The sequence below is a fragment of the Rutilus rutilus genome, assembly GCF_951802725.1.
Source record: "Rutilus rutilus genome assembly, chromosome: 11".
Classification (NCBI taxonomy): Eukaryota; Metazoa; Chordata; class Actinopteri; order Cypriniformes; family Leuciscidae; genus Rutilus; species Rutilus rutilus.
Window position 1 is genome coordinate 26,584,713 of NC_140216.1, and position 19,564 is coordinate 26,604,276.

The window sequence follows — 19,564 nt, forward strand, 5'->3', positions numbered from 1 at the left end:
TGTAGTCTTGATTTGGGTGTGTACAGTGGTTTTACATTTAAAAGGGTTGTAAATCTAGTTCAAGTTAATTTTAGCACGCCATAGTCAACTTTTATCAGGTAATTTCACAACAACAAAAATGTGGCTAGTAAAAATGCTGTGTGGCTAGTAACTCTGGAAAACCACTAGCCACATTGGCTAGTGAGCAAAAAAGTTAATGTCAAGCCCTGTATGTGTGTGTGTGTATATATATATATATATATATATATATATATATATATATATATATATATATTTTAGGGGTGTAACAATACACGTATTCGTATTGAATCGTTCGGTACGAGGCTTTCGGTTCGGTACGCATTTTCAAATGGTTGGACCATTTTTCCTGCCGACCAAAATTTCGTTATTTCAAATGCAGGCGCGTTGCGCGCGGCAAGCGCGCTCATTATGTAAGTAAAGCCTCGTTTATACTTTCGCCTGGCTCCGCAGCGCGAGTCTCCGCTGACTGCGCGCGCACCTCCCCAAACGGACGAGGCGTTGTTACAAAAAATGTCGCGCACACCGCCAGGCGAAATTGGGTCTTGCGAACCCAACGCGCACGACCGCCCACAACGCAATGACGTCATTTTTGCCGCGCGCACCTTCGTGCTCGTGCGGACGCGTCGAGTATAAACCTGGCTTAAGAGATGCCGGCGCGACCACAACATTGCCCAACATCAAATGGCAAACGTAATGCAAGCGGAACGAAACTGCTCGTTATTGTGTGGTTGAAGGACCGTTTATCAGTTTGGACCAGTGCAGCGCGAGCCGATCGTGATCATGCAAAACTGTAACTACACAGCGCTAATAAGAGATCCAGTAAAGAAAGCATTTGAATTCGCCACTGAAGTAATAACATCGCTGCGAGATCTAGTGAGAAACATTTCACATTTCTCCGCGCTGACGTGGAAACCAGGAAGAAACATTGTGCCATGAATGAACTATCCAGTGTCCACAGATCAGCAACATTCACCATGGATTTACTAGTAACACTAACTGCAACCATGGAAGTTTGGCAGGAATAGTAGGCTATAATGCCTTCAAGTAACATTACGTCGGTTTTATTTTGACATTATGAATACAATTGCTGCCCTCAAATGTTAATCTGAACTAAAATAAACCTTTGTTTATAACTACTACAATATTACATTTCATTTTTTTCCAAGGAGCTGTTTTGTCAATTATAGCTCCAGAATTGCTCAAAGTAATAAAAAAAAATCATACTTTATGATGTTAGTTTTAATAAAAAAAAGATAAAAAAAAAAAAAATTAAATCAAGGAAATTTCTCTGGCATTTCTTTTTTTGCTGTATCGAAAACGTACCGAACCGTGACACAAGTGTATCGTATCGAACCGAACCGTGAATTTTGTGAACCGTTACACCCCTAATATATATATATATATATATATATCGTAAGTGTTACGATGTGGTCAGCATGCACAAAAACGAGGACATTTTCAGTAACCAATGTAACCGAAACTAAACGCGTCTCTGCGCATTGAAAGGCTTTCACTCAGCATGCAGTTACATTGTTACGTCAACGGACTGTCTTTGAGTGAGTCATTAAACCGTTCATTCAACGAACACGTTCAAAAACGCTGATTCATTAAAAGATAGATGTACTGAAACAAGGTTTAAATTATTTTTAACTTTGAGCTCCACTTTTAAAGGCTCAGCTGACCAGCAATGCGTCGCATGGGTAACACTGAAGCTGATGCTTCACTTAATAGAGACCAATGGCATTGATTCAATGCGTGACTCACAGATTTTTTTTTTTTTCGCGGCTTCCTCGCGCTGTAGAATGTTGACCAGCGCTGCTGCTAACGCCAATCATGGTAAAAACCCTTAAACGTTAAAAGGGTTATACGACAAATATTTCACTTTTCTTGGACACTGAAACCTTTTCACGAATATATATGACTTGACCTCAAAGACAGACGCAGGTAATCACACTCAGTCAGTCGATCTCTCTGATTCACTGTCTGTTTAGGCTAAAGTGCAAATCCACGAAGCCTCTGTACAAATGACCATGATAAACAGTCTTGTTATCATTAGTAACTTATTTAACATTTAATTCACATGCACAAAGTTCAAAACAAGGGTATAGCCAACACAGAAAACACGTGAATATCGCGGTTGCTGCGGTTACTTGCAATCCTCTGCAGTTGGCTTGTCAGTAGCGCGGTACTACAATATTTCGGTTATCGCGCCAGCCCTACATAACAGTAATTAAAATGATTAGCCTTTTGCCTGACTAATGTTTTGCTAATGTTACACAAACCAGGTTCCCATTTGCCATCTGTTCACCTTTTATTTGTATTTAGCCTTCATACAAACAAGAAATGTGAAATCGCCGTCAAATAAACATAAGACTCTCAGCATATTAATATAAATGTACACTATAAATGTAGTGTTTACATGAACGCTAAACAAGTGGTTGGGATGATGTGCAAGTTCATATTTCACAAGCATCAATTGGAATAGATTTTTTTGACATGCGCACACTGCACAAATATACAGAGTTGTTTGCGCAGTTTATTTGTTTATGAACTGTTGTGCCAGACTGCTTGTATTTATCATGCAGTAAAAATGCCCCTCCCCGCGCCTAAAACCAGTAGTCTGTGGATGACAATCCGAAAGAACAAGGACTGGTAGGACGTTGTCCTGCTCCACTTCACAGACGCTGAGTGAAAGGAGAATTTTAGAATGACTGGACCGGACGGGACGCTCAAATATACTTTATTCAACAGGAAGAGCAGCTCGTTCCGCTCGTCATACGTCAATGCGCTATTTCTATGTCATTGCACATGCGCAGTCCTTTGAGTTTAGGTTTTCAATCTGATCAAGTGTTTACATGTTCTCTCGATCAGATAAACAATTCCTTTCAATCCGATCAAAATTTCATTCGGATCGAGCCCAATCGGATCGATTAAGGTATTTTATCGGTTGTCTGATAATTATCTTAAGAGAATTTACAATTAGCATTAGCCAGCACTTTTAAATTTGCTTTGATGTCAGGCACTATGGCTCCCGGTAAACATGTGACTATGGTGGCTGGTGGTTGTTATTGTAAGTGTACACAAACAGTAAACCCTTTACAGTTTAGAGTGATGTATTGAAAATGACGGAGTAATTTAAGTCGATTTTGCTGCTATGTGGAAAAAATCCACCAAAACGCGTCTGCGCTTTCGTCGACCCCAGAGGATTAAAATAATCTTACTGTAGCCAAGTTCAAGCTCAGGGAAGGAGGCAGGAATGATTAATAACACAACAATAAACAGTCATACAAACAGTCACGGCCGACTGTTACACACAAAGCATACTTGGAGCATAGTCTGGGGGTTGCCTTTTTTTCTCCTCAACTCTCCTCATGTTATGCTGTATTCTTACTAACTTCAGGTCGGTCCTAAATTGCATTTCGTTGCCTTGTACCTGTACTTGTGTAATGACAATAAATTGAATCTAATCTAATCTAATCTAATCTAAAACAAAGTTGCAACGCATATGTCCCAGGCCTGGTCCCCTCTCGCCTTTCACTGTCGTAGCTCCTTCTTTTACCCTTCCAAAACTACTCCGTGGGTCTCGAGACCGCTGTTTTGCGCGCTTATTAACATTTGCTCGGCTTCAACGGCTCTTGGCCCCCAATTTGCTTCATGCCACTCTTACTGACCCCAAACTTTTGATAGTGTACATGATCAGGGTTCCCATAGTCCTTATATGGATGTTTAAATGTAGTGCGGACTGCTTATGAATCCAGACAAAGAATCAGGTCTGAGAACAGTTATGTCCTGTTGCACACACAGAAGAGGCTGTTTTTCTGGTGGCCCATATCATTTTTATTTCTGTCACACACTGTACATTCTGCAAATTCAACAAAGACAACAATAAATTTGTTTTTGTTTCACAGTGTTGAAATAGCTGGACTCTATACAAGCACTTAACACAGCTATTTAATTTTATAACTGTAAACTCTCTTTACAAAAACATTGAGTGCACTGAAAATGTATCTCTTTAAAAATTGTCAAGTCACGATGTCCCGCACGACATCCAACAGCACACCCGTGGACATCCGCCTGAGTAGCTAGTCGGATGAAAAAAGTTCTCTCGCTGCAGTTTCTGAATTTACCATAATGATAGTAAAGCCGCCTCTCCACTGCACACGACATTCGCATATGATCGGAACTCCACGCAGTACGACTCTCCATTGGAAATGAATGACTTCCGGTCCGGCGGCTGTCGTTTGTCGTGTGCAGTGGAAAGGTGGCTAAATAGGCGCACACCCATTTTTTTGGCTGCTGGCTTGACCGTGTGTTTTCAAACCGCGGCTCGCTTGACCATAGTCCGGTGACCCCGATCGCGCCAGACCTGCCTTCCGTTTCCATTATACGCCTTCCGTTTCCACTATACGCCTTCCGTTTCCACTATACTTTCTCTCACACATACATACATTATTCTATTACATACACATATTTTTTTCAGACATACATACACATATTTTTTTTCAGACATACATTTTCTTCTTACATACATTTATTATTTATAATAATAAATGCATACTTTGAATACATTTGCATAAGAGTAAAATGTATATATGTGAAAGGAGAATGTATGTGTGTGAGAGTAGAAATGTATATATGTGAAAGGTGAATGTATGTGTGTGAGAGTAGGAATGTATGTGTGTGAGAGTAGAAATGTATATATGTGAAAGGTGAATGTATGTGTGTGAGAGTAGGAATGTATGTGTGTGAGAGTAGAAGAATGGATTTTGGCTTGTACGGCCCCTCATATACATACATACATACATACATACATGCATACATACATACATACATTAGGGCTGCACGTTTTCAAGTTTTTCATTAACCGTTAACCGAGGCCCTTAGCGGTTAATACTCGGTTAACCATAGTGTGCGCGCCGCAACCCCGAGATAGGCGTAATTTGCGGGTGAGACATGTCCCCACCACTATTTTCTAAGGTCGATATTGTCCCCACCACTTTTGAAACATCTCGCGGCAGGAATACCAATACAAATAAACAAAACATCTCCAGTTAACTAGCAGAGCATTCATTTTGTTCGTTTTTTTTTTTTAGGCGATCTAGCGCTGAAATGTTTTGTTTTTTAAATCAAGTGATCAAAGTGCTCGTTGCCGCTACGATCGAGAAGGGTCTTGTAAAACGTGCTGAGGTATTATTAATTCGTGGCCACGAAACAATTCACCTTAATATTCACCAATTCACACACCAAAAAAAGGAATAAAAAGCTGTACGAGAATAGTCGGCCTTCACTTAAGAGCTATCTTCACAGGTAAGAAAAACAGTTTAATAATTATTATTAATTCGTGGCCACGAAATAATTCACCTGAATATTCACCAATTCACAAAAAATAGGTCTTTAGCATTCACTAATTAATAGTATCAAACTGTTTTTGGCCACGTTGTAATTCGTTAAATCAAAATGAGGGAGGGAATTTGTTCAACGTGTCCACGATTTATTAAAACGAGGGAACAAATAAGTCGTCGTAACAACTAATTATTTAGATCAGTGGACAGGGAGCATAAGAACAAACAGTGAGAGAGCCCCGGCCGCGCGCGTCCGCGCGCACTCTCACCGCCTTCAAACAACACGAGCGCTGTATTGCTCTCTCTCCCTCGCGCATATCAACACAATAGTAAAAGGTCGGAAGACCGATTGTGTTTTATAGATTAGTAGTTTGTTCAGATAAAGTGTTTGATTAGCAAGTACATGTTTAGGAAATGCATAATACAAATGTATGGGTTAATGTAACGGTAAACGGACTCTGCGGGTAAAACTGTTGTGATGAAACTGCGCATGCGCGGGGTAAAACTGCTGGGGTAAAGCTGTGGCTCTGCGGCTCTGCAGACAGATATTATTGTGCTGCCATCAGTGGCGCGGATACTATGTTTGTTTCTGGCTCGCGCACAGCCTTCACTCTCGGACGCGCGCTTTCTTTGCCCGCTTCATATTAGAAAACTGGTCTAGCGGTCTCTGGTGGTGCAAAAATGTATTACAACTAAATTCAATGCACGCCATTGACGCCACTTAACCGAGCAAAATGTTTCACTCGGTTACGCAATTTTTAACGGTTAATCGGTACATACATACATACATACATACATACATACATACATGCATACATAAACTGTATCAGCTTCTGTTACATAAAGTGTCTTAGGTTGGCCATGCTTTAAAATATTTATGTTTATTTTGAGTACAGTCTCTGAAATAAATTCTGACTGGATTTTTAAACAATGGGAAAAGTCATGAAAATAAATTTCATGTTTTATGACAAATTTTGGGTGGATTGTCATGTCTTTTATTCTGTGTAAGTGTGTCAGCAAGCCTCGTCTAATGAAATGATCAAAACCATCCTGGGAAGAATTGGAGTCTCTCTGATCTTCAGATACCACAGGACACAAGAGTGGAATAAGGTGCGTGTGTATCCTGTTTGTGAAAGTACGCTGTATAGTGGTAAACCTTTGACTGAAAACTGTGTTTGTCTTGCATGTTCTTAGGGAGTGAAGCTGGTCAGTGTGATGTTCAGACTGCACATTGAGTTCATTACTCTGAAGGGGATTATGGGGAATGAACACGGGGTGTCTCGCTGTCAACTGGTCACTATGGCAACAGAGCTCTTCCTTTACAGCGGGAGTATTGAGGGAGCTTTGAAAATGCTGAGAGGTAAAAAGGAGATATGCAACTTTTATGCGTGTTGTTCTGAATCTGGAAATAAGGGATTACTAGTGTATGTTTTTCTTTTCCTTCAGCTGATGGATGGTTTGTGAGCTCAAGCATGTGGCCTTGTGAGCAGGCTGACATAGAAAGTCGAAAACATGTCCTGACTCTCTTAGCTGGAAAGACATCACACAGAGACACCTTAGAGATTCTTACCAACTTACCTGGACTCAGACAACCGATAAGCAAGTTATTTCATCTTTCATCTTCTCTCATTGTGATATATACACACACAGTGTTTCCCACAGATTAGAAAGCAATTTGTGGTGGGATGGGGAGTTATTCCATGTCAGACCGGGGGGTGGGCATGGTTCAAAATAATTCCTTTGTTAATAATTCGTTACACAGAACTTTATTATTTTAAATATTAATCAAAAATGTTTCACACCTTCTCAAAATCCACACACCAAACCCAAAATCCACACATTTAACACCCTATACAAAATTCACACCCCATTCAAATTTATTTACCTCTACAAAATCCTCACGCCATACCAAAAATCTACACATCTTCTGTACAAAATTCACACCCTATACAAATCCCACAGCTGTACAAATTTCACACCCTATACTAAATTTAGTATAAACAGCCTACTTGCTGCAAAGGCTTATATACATAAAGGTTATATATAAAGGTGTTTTGACCTCGACAACCCAACTGCATTTTACCGCAAACTTGCGACTAGTTAACTTTCTAAAGGCGGCGCAATCACTTGTTTGCTAAGGGTCGGGTCGGGACTCCAACATTTACACACTGACAGCATTGCATTCAGAATATAAAATATTTTTTATGGCACTTTTTAATGTGTGATTGTGTAAAGGCGTTCACGAGATACCAACGTTTAGTGAACTTTTGAATTTCGCCAGCCATATTCTCTGCACCAAATAGGCCAAGCTTCCACGCTTCCAGGGATGATCTCGTGGAGACAGATGCGGTGTGCACGGAGGGGAAGGGTGTGTGTGTGTACATACACACATACATATTACATATATATATATATATATATATATATATGCATATACAGTGAGGAAAATAAGTATTTGAACACCCTGCTATTTTGCAAGTTCTCCCACTTAGAAATCATGGAGGGGTCTGAAATTGTCATCGTAGGTGCATGTCTACTGTGAGAGACATAATCTAAAAAAAAAAATCCAGAAATCACAATGTATGATTTTTTTTAACTATTTATTTGTATGATACAGCTGCAAATAAGTATTTGAACACCTGAGAAAATCAATGTTAATATTTGGTACAGTAGCCTTTGTTTGCAATTACAGAGGTCAAACGTTTCCTGTAGTTTTTCACCAGGTTTGCACACACTGCAGGAGGGATTTTGGCCCACTCTTCCACAGTTTGAGCTCCCTCCAAAGATTCTCTATTGGGTTTAGGTCTGGAGACTGGCTAGGCCACGCCAGAACCTTGATATGCTTCTTACAGAGCCACTCCTTGGTTATCCTGGCTGTGTGCTTCGGGTCATTGTCATGTTGGAAGACCCAGCCTCGACCCATCTTCAATGCTCTAACTGAGGGAAGGAGGTTGTTCCCCAAAATCTCGCAATACATGGCCCTGGTCATCCTCTCCTTAATACAGTGCAGTCGCCCTGTCCCATGTGCAGAAAAACACCCCCAAAGCATGATGCTACCACCTCCGTGCTTCACAGTAGGGATGGTGTTCTTGGGATGGTACTAGGGTTGTAACGGTATGAGATTTTCACGGTATGATAATCGTCTCAGAAAATATCACGGTTTCATGATATACGGTATTAAACAATCATTATTATTATTTTAATCATCTGCTACAATGGCTCTTAAATGAATGAAAACAGATAGGGTTTTTTGGTTGAACATATGGTTTATTAAAACAAACTTTTTTGTATGAGTCTACCTTTTGAAAAAATAAGAAAGAAAAAATTAATTCCCAATTGAACAAACATATCTAATCAATTGAATTCATAAAACCTTAACTTATTTTTATTCTTAATTTATTAATTATTATTTCAGATAATTATAAGATAGTAGAGTCTTATAAAATGTATTTCCTCAGAAATTCTGGGTAACTTGTCTGATATAATTTGTCTGGATTCTATGATTTAATACAAATATATTATTGAAAATGCAATCAGATGAAATGTAACAACTTTTGTTTGTCTGGATAGGTTTACTAAATTAAAACAGACAAAAAAATATATTTCTTAATGTTTAAATAAACTTTATTATTGTTGTTGTTATAACTAAGCTATATTCTATTGTACAATAGTAACATTTCTTTAAGCTAAATCGAACTTTTATTTTGACAGGTTGTACTAAACACCTATGAGTTTCAGTCAGAGTGTATTTGATGATAATTCTTTTAAATAAAAGCAGAGCAGCTCTGGATATGTTCATGTGTTCACGTCCTCATATGAGTGAGACGGCAGACGCTTTAAACACCATGAGCGTCACACATACTAGGCGAAATGGCGCTGCTCATTCACACAGAACAAGCAGAATATAGTTTTACAGTATAGCATTGTTTTCCGCTGTATATTAATAGACACACTCATAGCGATTTGGATTAATTTACCATTTAGAAATTTAAATATGTTCGACATATTTCCTCCTTTTGCAACCACTCTTCGTCCATATTTCTAGACACAACTGACCTGTTGAAGTTTCCGAATGCCTTCCTACAGTTGCTTAATAAAAGCGGGCTTCCCACACAAACAAACGTACATGTCTCATTAGTATGAGAAAAAAAAAAAAAAACAGATTTTAACTGTCGGTCTCGGGTCGAGCTCGGACATATCTTTATGCCTGTCGGACTCGCGGGTCGGGTTCGGTTACTGCTCTGTCGGACGCGGGCCGGGCTCGGACAGAAAAATTCCCGATCAGCACTCTAAACTGGATATCCATCTTCGAGGAAAATCCCGCGTTCGTTTTTCAGATGACAAAAGTGTTTGTTTTCGGCGGGGGAAAAGGAGATTCGAATTCGCAGCCTCTGTCTGCTGCACATGTATTGGGTGGAGTCTAAGCAGTCAAGTGAAAAGAAGTTGCATATGCGCAGATGAGATCTGGTTTAATTTTTTTTTTTTTTTTTTTTTTCAAAACCGTGGATTAGCAAATGTTTACGATATGATAATCGTACATGCCAATATCGTGATAAATCGCCATACCGGTATACCGTTACAACCCTAGATGGTACTCATCATTCTTCTTCCTCCAAACACGTTTAGTGGAATTATGACCAAAAAGTTCTATTTTGGTCTCATCTGACCACATGACTTTCTCCCATGACTCCTCTGGATCATCCAAACGGTCATTGGCAAACTTAAGACGGGCCTTGACATGTGCTGGTTTAAGCAGGGGAACCTTCCGTGCCATGCATGATTTCAAACCATGACGTCTTAGTGTATTACCAACAGTAACCTTGGAAACGGTGGTCCCAGCTCTTTTCAGGTCATTGACCAGCTCCTCCCGTGTAGTTCTGGGCTGATTTCTCACCTTTCTTAGGATCATTGAGACCCCACGAGGTGAGATCTTGCATGGAGCCCCAGTCCGAGGGAGATTGACAGTCATGTTTAGCTTCTTCCATTTTCTAATGATTGCTCCAACAGTGGACCTTTTTTCACCAAGCTGCTTGACAATTTCCCCGTAGCCCTTTCCAGCCTTGTGGAGGTGTACAATTTTGTCTCTAGTGTCTTTGGACAGCTCTTTGGTCTTGGCCATGTTAGTAGTTGGATTCTTACTGATTGTATGGGGTGGACAGGTGTCTTTATGCAGCTAACGATGTGTGTGTATGTATATATATATATATATATATATATATATATATATATATATATATATGCGTACGTGTGAATGTGAGAGAGACAGAGAGACGGAGGGAGAGCAGGGAAAGGAAATGCAGCTGAACGAATACGCTGTGTGTTTTAAATAGCGTTAAAAATAATAATAATAATATTAATAATAATGAAACGCAATATGTGGCGGCCGGTGTTGATTCTGTGGCGCACCGCCACAAATTAGTCTGTGTGGGAAACACTGACACACGCCCACATACATACATACATACATACATACATACATACATATACTGCCATTCAAAGGTTTGGGTTCAGTATTTATTTATTTTTTCTTAATGTTTTTGAAAGCAGTCTCTTATGCTCACCAATGCTGCATTTAAATACAGTACAAATACTAATATTTTGAAATATTACAATTTAAAAACACTTTCCATTTTTAATATATTTTAAAATGAAATGAAAGATGACATTTTATTCAGGATTCTTTGAATAGAAAGTTCAAAAGAACAGTATTTATTAGGGGTGGGGGAAAATAGATACAGCATAGTGTTGCGATATTTTGCGTAGGGACATTGTATCGATACTTGGATGCCAGGTAAAGATATTTTTGGGGCCTGTATTTTGGCTCGCGATTGAGGGATGAGCATAATTTTACCATTTAGCTCCCCCCTTATAATGCCATAAATAATAATAATTTGAAATATTTATTTCAGACTGTAATTTCACAACTAGTGAGAGGAAATACTGCATTTCTCTCTCGCGCTCAGAGAGCTGTGTGTGAAGTAAGCACATTCTTGCATGTGAACATGAAAGGGCCACTAAATGAAGGCTAAATAAACACCTTAACTCGACACACAAATTCCGTCAAACTACATCTGCGCTACAAACCAGTTGTGCACTGCGATGCAACAAAACTTTACTCGATTAAAATCAAAGAAGCTGTCTACATAATGCCATATCTGCGCTTGCCAGTGCGCTCATTTATAATACAACGCTTTTGACAAGAAATACAGCAGCAGTAGTCAAATATGGCTAATGTTGTGAGAAGGTGAAGAAGGATACTTAAAACCGCTTAAAACTGGATACTTAAAAGGATAGCTCACCTGTTACATTACTGTTACTGGTTATACTCTTGAAATTAACTCAATTGTGTTTGTGTAGGCTATTTCACAACTAAAAGAACTCCATAGCACCATCTAGTGTTCAAGTTGTACGCAATTGATGACAAATTTATGTATCTTCCTAAAACAATATTAATGATTCAGCACATAATAACATTTCATAATTGAAAAGGAGTATAAAGTATAGTGTCATCCTTGACTTGTTCATTAGGGTGTTTGTAAGGTTGTTCTTTGTTAAACTGCTTAAAATTTTGTAAAAACAAATGCATTGATTCTTGCTAATGAAAACGTTTCATATACTCTTTTTATGCAAGATTTATACAAGTAACAAGATTTTATTTTCAGAGAAATTAACTTAATCAGCAAGGACGCATTAAATGATGTATTTGTGTGTGTGAAGAGACATTCATTGTAGTTTAGTCTATTATGGTTAGGACTGCCAGTTGATTGTTCATTTAATTAAATTGATTAATAATATGCTGATTAATTATATAAATAAATATATTAGTATTTTTCTTTTAGTATTTTTCAACTTTATTTCACATTTCCAGATGGTGTGCAGATAAACGACTATACTGAAATGTTCAGTGCTCATCTGCGCTTGTGTGTGATAAAGCAGACATTACCTGTTGCAGCAGATATTGTTGAGTTCATGCTAATACATGGTATGGTGCCTGAAACTCTTCAGCTACAGAACCTCATCCATAAACTGGGCAAGCAGAACAACTGGAGCCGTGCCAGGGCCCTTTTTAAACGTGAGTCAGATAACTCCTCAATGTTTCAAATTCAACCGAACTTTAGTTTTTAAAGGCCTCGATATACTCACAGCGAAGTTTTTTTTGTTTTTTTTTGTTTGTTCTTCGTTTAGGGGTAAAAAGTAGTTCAAAATACCTTTGCAGTGGTATACTGTTAGCGATCATCCTGACCCATTTGTTCGATATGATGTCACACCAGTTCATTCTTTGATTTTGCTTGAAGTATATCGGGGCCTTAAAGATTCACTTGTTTGGGGGTCTAGCATTTGATGTTTAGAAGCCCACCCGCTTTTAAATACCACAGTGCTCAGCATGTCACTGATGCACTGCATATCCTGTATAATGTTTGTTTATGTGTTCCAGGTGCTCGGTCAGCAGGGTTTTACACTGCAGTGGTGTGCGAAAGAGACAGTCTGTTTCTACCGTGTAGCCTCACCGAAATCGAGATGACACTGGCCTTTGAGATGTTCATTACCTTTATTAATACCAACCTACTGGCCCCTGCTGGATCCTCCCAGTCACTTCTCATTACACTTAGACGGTATGTGTGTGTGTGTGTGTGTGTGTGTGTGTGTGTGTGTGTGTGTGTGTGTGTGTGTGTGTGTGTGTGTGTGTGTGTGTGTGTGTGTGTGTGTGAGAGATAGCAACATGTTAAAAGTTCAAAGGCAAAACTACAGATTTGTTTTTTGCTTGTAAGTAGGGTTGGTTATTGTTTGAGTTTTAGCAATTGCGATTCCGATTTTGCTTATCGATTCCCAGTTTCGATTATAATAAGGTAAAACAAATTAAGTCATACATTTAGATATCAAACATATGAAGTGTCTTTTTGCAAAATATTTTTTTTGTACAAAATTTCTTAGCAGCCTACTGAACACTGTAGAACACAGAACACACAGGAACTTTTGCCTATAGTTTTAACAAAAATACCTCAGAGAAACAACTAGCCCAACTAATATAAATTTCAAATATTATTAAAGACAAGTAAATAGTCAGTAATAAAATAAGAATAATTAAACATTAGCAATAGCACAAAAAGTGTTTTAAGTGTTTTTCAGGTAGGTCTAGTATTCAGGTACAGAAATTGAAATCAAATGTAAAATAACACTGCTTAGTCTTCCTTTAATCCTTATTAAAGTTACAAAAGTTATTCAAGAGCTTCAGATGTGTGTGCACAGAAAACAGTGCATGATCGCTGAATTGAGTTCTCTTTCGCATAACAGCGCATGATTGCGGAATTGAGTTCTCTTTCGCGTCCTTCTGAATGGTTTAAAATCAAGTTAAAACGTGCCCATATAAATCAGTAAGCAGAATCTAAATTGTAATTTTATGCCAAGTATCTGATTCCTTGCATAAAGTATCTTATTACAGAATTGGAATCGATTTTTGATTCCCAACCCCACTTGTAAGTGCTTGAATGTTGTTTGGTCATGATTTGTGAGTATGTAAGTTGTTTGGTTTAGGCATGCTGGTGTCAAGGATGTAACGGAGAGTGTGTACTTGGCGGCTGGTTGTCGTCTCCTCTCTGCGGCTCTCATACCAAACCCCAAATTGAGCATCCGCTACACAGCTGTCAATCAAAGCCAAGAGCAACTGTTTCAACTGGACCGTGGGTCTGCTCACAAATGGTTTTTACAGAATGAGCGGTGGGCACAAGAGATTTGGGCAAGCTAGCACACACACACATGCTTGTAAACAGTCCCAGATGTAACAAACGTCTCAAAGTCTGGTCAAAGGTTAATTCATGTTTCGGACTGTTGAAACTGAGACTTTTTGAAACTGGTTGCACAATTTTTTTTGCGGTGGTTGTTTATATATTTTGTTGTTTAAAACGTTGTAAAACAAGACTGTTTTGTTTTGAGTAAAAAGAAAAAAAAGTTTTCAGAATATTTAGTTTTATGTTCTTAACAATTTAAAAAATCCTGAAACTTCCAAGAAATCTAGAGATTTACATCTGAGGCTATAAACTCCTGTGGAAAAATAAATGAATAAATTGGCCCCAAATGTAAACAAATTGTCTAAAATAGTGTTGCATTTGTGAATATTTCCATTCTTTTCTACTAAAGACTTGACAAAACAGAGTTACTTTCACTGTTACCATTTGTCTTGCCAATTAGAAACTGTCAAATAAATTTGTGATTAGTGTAAATCATATGACCACGGTAGCTCTGAAAGGCACTTGTGTGTTACAGTTTGGGCACAGTTTGTTCAGTTTAACTGAAACATTATTACAAATAAATTGAAAATTAATACAATACCAATCTAAAGTCAGTTGCTTTTTATAATAGTTTGCCCACATTTTTACATTCAGACAAATCAATGTTTATTTTGTTTTTCAAAATCTTAAATGAGAATACGTTGCTGTATTTGATGACCCTTGTGTGTCTGTGTGGACAAGTGGAACTTTTCTTTCTTTTTGCTGTCAATACTATATTCACAATAAAAATTAGTCATACAAATGGGTGTCAAATATGTAAAGACAATAAATAGGAAAAATTTGTTGTGTGAAATCATGCTGGAAATTTCTTGAAAATGGAATGCAAATTCAACTTCTTATTTGCTCATTCGAACTTGAAAATAACATTCATTTTTGAAGGAGTATGTCTTAAAATAATGGTTTGTAGCTTGGTAATAAGCATATATGTTTCTAAATTTACAGTAAAAAAAGTTTTAAATTTAAGTAGTCTGCCAAAAAACTATAACATGATAGTGCACAAAATAAGATGATAATTTTTTTTAGCCATAATATGTTTTTGGATAAGATTTACACAATTTATATCTTAGGTAATGCAAATGCATTAATACATTATTTAATTTAATATTGTCAATTCAAAAATCGGAAGGATAAACAAATTGACAACTGCTGTAAAAAAAAAAAGTCAAATTCATTTTAGCTCACTCTAAACAAATTTATATATAAAAGTAACTACTCCACTCTTTTTTTCCACTCAAAACTGCAACAGGAACTGCAGGGAAAAGTAAATTCGAAGTTCATTTTCTAATATAGTCTATTTCTGTCTTTGCTTCTTTTTTAACTCCGAATCCTTGCACCAAACGCTGCGTTTACACTGGCACAAAAAAAATCAGATCTTTTACTCACATCTGACACAGATTGGAATTTGTTGCACATGTGTAAACACAAAAATCCGCACGAGATCCGATTGTGTCCAAATGTTGTTTTAAATCAGATACATATCCGATATCTGGACATCTGACCGTCTAAACACACATATCTGATTTCACTTTGAATTCCAAGCCACCACAAGGCGAGGACGACACGTTTATTCACAAAGATAGTTTTTTAATGTTGAGGCAGATGTGCTTGTATTTGCTGGCTCACAGCTTTTTATTGGGAACTTTATATTTATCTTTGTAAAGAAAATAAATTGTGTGAACAGAAATATTCAGGAGCTGGTTTTCAACCTCTGCCGATGACTTTTATAAATAAAACCGCTTCACTACTGAAAGATGCATTATATTTCTCAGCAATGTGGTGATAACTTTGCTGTAATTAAAGTGCCCCTATTATGCTATTTTAAAGTTTCCTAATGTTGTTTTGGAGTCTCCTACAACAGGTTTATATGCATCAAAGGTAAAAAAAAAAAAAAACTGTTTAATTTCCTCATAATATACATTTGCACATCACCTCATTTTCAACAATTCTCAAACGACTCGTCCGATGAATCAATCTCTCTAAATCCCGCCTTTCCGCGAGCTACTCTGTTCTGATTGGCCAGACAGCTAAGTCTGTTGTGATTGGTTTACGCATACAGCGCGCATGTCGAAAACAAAAACGCCCATTGCCATAACAACGTCAGCTGTCCTGAGGCTTCCTACACTGTAAACTAAAGACAGTAACAAACAATTACGTTGATTTTACCATATCAATGCGAGCACGAGTCCGATGATGAAACACTGGAAGAACTAGTTATTCAACCTGAACCTCCATTGCAAGCACAACCAACCAACCAAATTTTTGCAGGATGTTTTCATTCACTTCACTATGTTACACCTTACATGGAAGGTCATTTTCAAAAATCCATAATAGGGGCCCTTTAAACCAACATATTTCACTATTAGGTTTCTCTCTCTCTCTCTCTCTCTCTCTCTCTCTCTCTCTCTCTCTCTTTATTTCAATTCAGAATTCTAGATCTGAGCTGTATATAAAGGAAAATTATTTTCGGACTATATATCTGTTTCGTCAGATTTTGCGCAGCTGTTATCTTGTCCATGCTGGCAAATAAATATGACCACCTGTCGTGAATTATATAAATAATTTTAATAACACAGCCATTCAAAACCAGGGTCTACCATGTGCATAGTAAAGCGATCACCGAAAATCATCTTGGGTGGGAATTAATGTAAACACAGATATTTTGTTTGTTTGAAATCTTTGCAATTTTATTAAAAATAAAAAACGAAAAAATCACATGTAGGCTACATTCCTTAGTATTCACAGCCTTTGCCATTACACTCAAAATTGAGCTCAGGTGCAGCCTGCTTCCACTGATCATCCTTGAGATGTTTCTACAACCTGAGTCCACCTGTGGTAAATTCAGTTGATTGGGTATGATTTGGAAAGGCACACACCTGTCTATATAAGGTCCCACAGTTAACAGTGCATGTGAGAGCACAAACCAAGCCATGAAGTCCAAGGAATTGTCTTAAGACCTCCGAGACAGGATTGTATCGAGGCACAGATCTTGGGAAGGGTACAGAAAAATATCTGTAGCATTGAAGGTCCCAATGAGCACAGCCTCCATCATTTGTAAATGGAAGAAGTTTGGAACCACCAGGACTCTTCCTAAAGCTGGCCGCCCGGCCAAACTGAACGACTGGGGGAGAAGGGCCTTAGTCAGGGAGGTGACCAAGAACCTGATGGTGACTCTGACAGAGCTCCAGCATTTCTCTGTGGAGAGAGGAGAACCTTCCAGAAGAACAACCATCTCTGCAGCACACCACCAATTAGTCCTGTATAGGAGAGTGGCCAGATGGAAACCACTCCTCAGTAAAAGGCTAATGACAGGCCGCCTGGAGTTTGCCAAAAGGCACCTGAAGGACTCTGACCATGAGAAACTGTGGCGGATTTTTAATAGATAAAATAGTAAACTGTATATCAAACTAATATTAACTCTAACATCTAACCTTACTTCCCTTTTTAGGCCTAACATGATAACACTTTGAAACACAATGTACTAAAACGTTCTGTCCTGTGTTTTTGAATGTTGTAGTTTTGCCATACCCCTTTTACTTTGGTTGTATGAGTGTAAAAAAAGCACACACACACAGACACAGACACAGACACAGAGACAGACACACACACAGGTGAGATGGATAGTGATACAGAGAGCAGCAGTTACAGCGGTTCTGAGAGCTGTCTGGAAGTAGAGGACTTCTCCCCACTGGAATCGCATTGTGAACAGATTGATGACAGTGCAGGTCCAGTGCCTAATCAGTTTGAACCTTTGGACCCTCACATACATACAGAAGAAAGTAAAGACGGACCTGATGAAGCGCAGATAGAAGTTGTCTTGAACTGGTATGTTTTTGTACTTTTAATATTTATAAAAAGTACAATATGTATTTATCAAATTAAAAGTTTATCTTGCATGTAAACGCCGGAATATTAAATAAAAACATAACAATTTTAGCGGAAACCAAATTCTACCTCAGACTAATTTTATCTCCCGTTGCAAAGTATTATAAAAATGCGTATGTTGTCATTTTATAACAGGCGTTCTTGTGTAACTACTCCAGATTCAGTCCCGGGGAGAATATATGTTGTAAAGACATACCACAGGTAAAATCCTATTTCACCTTAGTTTCTGAAGAAAAAGCACATACTCATCTTTATGTTGTAGCCTGAACCAATTACTAATCTGTCCTTTCTGTCAAACAGGTGATGCACAAGCAGTTGAGGTGAGTGTATTTTGCTTTTTCTACAGAGATAACAAAATCCCAGCTGACCTGAGCTGGTTATTCCTGTGGCTGTTATTCTTTGTAATAATTGATTTGTCTTGAGGTTGAGCTTTTATTTCTTCTGTGCTCTGAGGTGTTCCGATCACGCTACACAAATTACATCATTTAATAAAATCTGTAGGACATATAACATCTTTGCAACTTTTTTGACAGGATAAATTAAAGGCAGGGTAGGTAGTTTTTTTGTTTAAAAAAATTTGTTTAAACTGTCTTTATATACCAATATATAATTAAAATGTAAGTACTCTGAAAAAGAGAGTATAAAAATCGAGTGTCTGTAGTCCTCTCAGGGCTGCAATAAACACAGCTTCTTATTCTATTCACTCCCACCCCCTCCCTTCTGGGCTCCTTCCAAAGCCACGCCCCAAAAACACATGGAGCGCAGTGCATGTAGTGACATCATGTCAGAATCACATGTAATAAAATACCTAACTTTATCATTATGAATATAAACAACTAACATGGCTGTTAGTATTCACTATCAAGCTAGCATATCGATACTGGTAAAGTTTAAAATATATTGAGTTTGATTCGGTAACGAGCTAGTAACATAACATTTTTCACAGAGAAATCAAATAGAAATTACTTTGAAAATTTTGTATATATCAATACACACACATGCTTGTATATATTTTTATAAGCATGTATATACAAGCATGTATATTTAAGAAAAATGTGTAATTTATATATAAAAAAATTATATTTATATATAATATAAATTATATATAAATATATACAGTATATGTATGCAAATATTTCTTAAATATATACATGCATGTGTGTGTATTGATATATACAAAATAATTATACACAGTACACACATATATTATGTAAACACAAACTTTTATTTTGGATGCGATTAATCGCAATTAATCTTTTGACAGCCCTAATAATATTTATTTTTTATTTATTTATTTATTATTAATTTTGTCTCCTAATTGACACTCTGCTGAGTCAGTCTCACCCCTTATGAACACTATCACTTGGGAATAAGGTCTCTATTGTTCCACTAACCTCTATTGTTCCACTAACCAGACAGATTCCAGACAATGCCTTAGAAAATGCTTTAATCATGGCCGGGAGGATCTCGGACCAATTTCAGTGAATTCCACTTGACATAAAGAGTACAACAGTTTTTATAGAATAGGAGCGT

The 19,564-nt window shown here is 37.7% G+C and overlaps 1 protein-coding gene across 4 annotated transcripts in view; it reads left to right on the forward strand.

Annotated features, from left to right (window-relative positions):
• Positions 1-14,939, forward strand: part of topaz1 (testis and ovary specific TOPAZ 1) — a 101,158-nt gene extending 86,219 nt beyond the window's left edge. For all 4 annotated transcript variants that reach the window (XM_084424168.1, XM_084424169.1, XM_084424170.1 and 1 more), the window contains exons 14-19: positions 6,373-6,473; positions 6,558-6,723; positions 6,810-6,962; positions 12,232-12,435; positions 12,799-12,976; positions 13,896-14,939. In XM_084424168.1, the coding sequence (XP_084280294.1) occupies positions 6,373-6,473; positions 6,558-6,723; positions 6,810-6,962; positions 12,232-12,435; positions 12,799-12,976; positions 13,896-14,106 (1,013 nt within the window). In that variant the 3' untranslated portion in view covers positions 14,107-14,939. The remainder of the gene's footprint in view (positions 1-6,372; positions 6,474-6,557; positions 6,724-6,809; positions 6,963-12,231; positions 12,436-12,798; positions 12,977-13,895) is intronic.
• Positions 14,940-19,564: the final 4,625 nt, after the last annotated feature.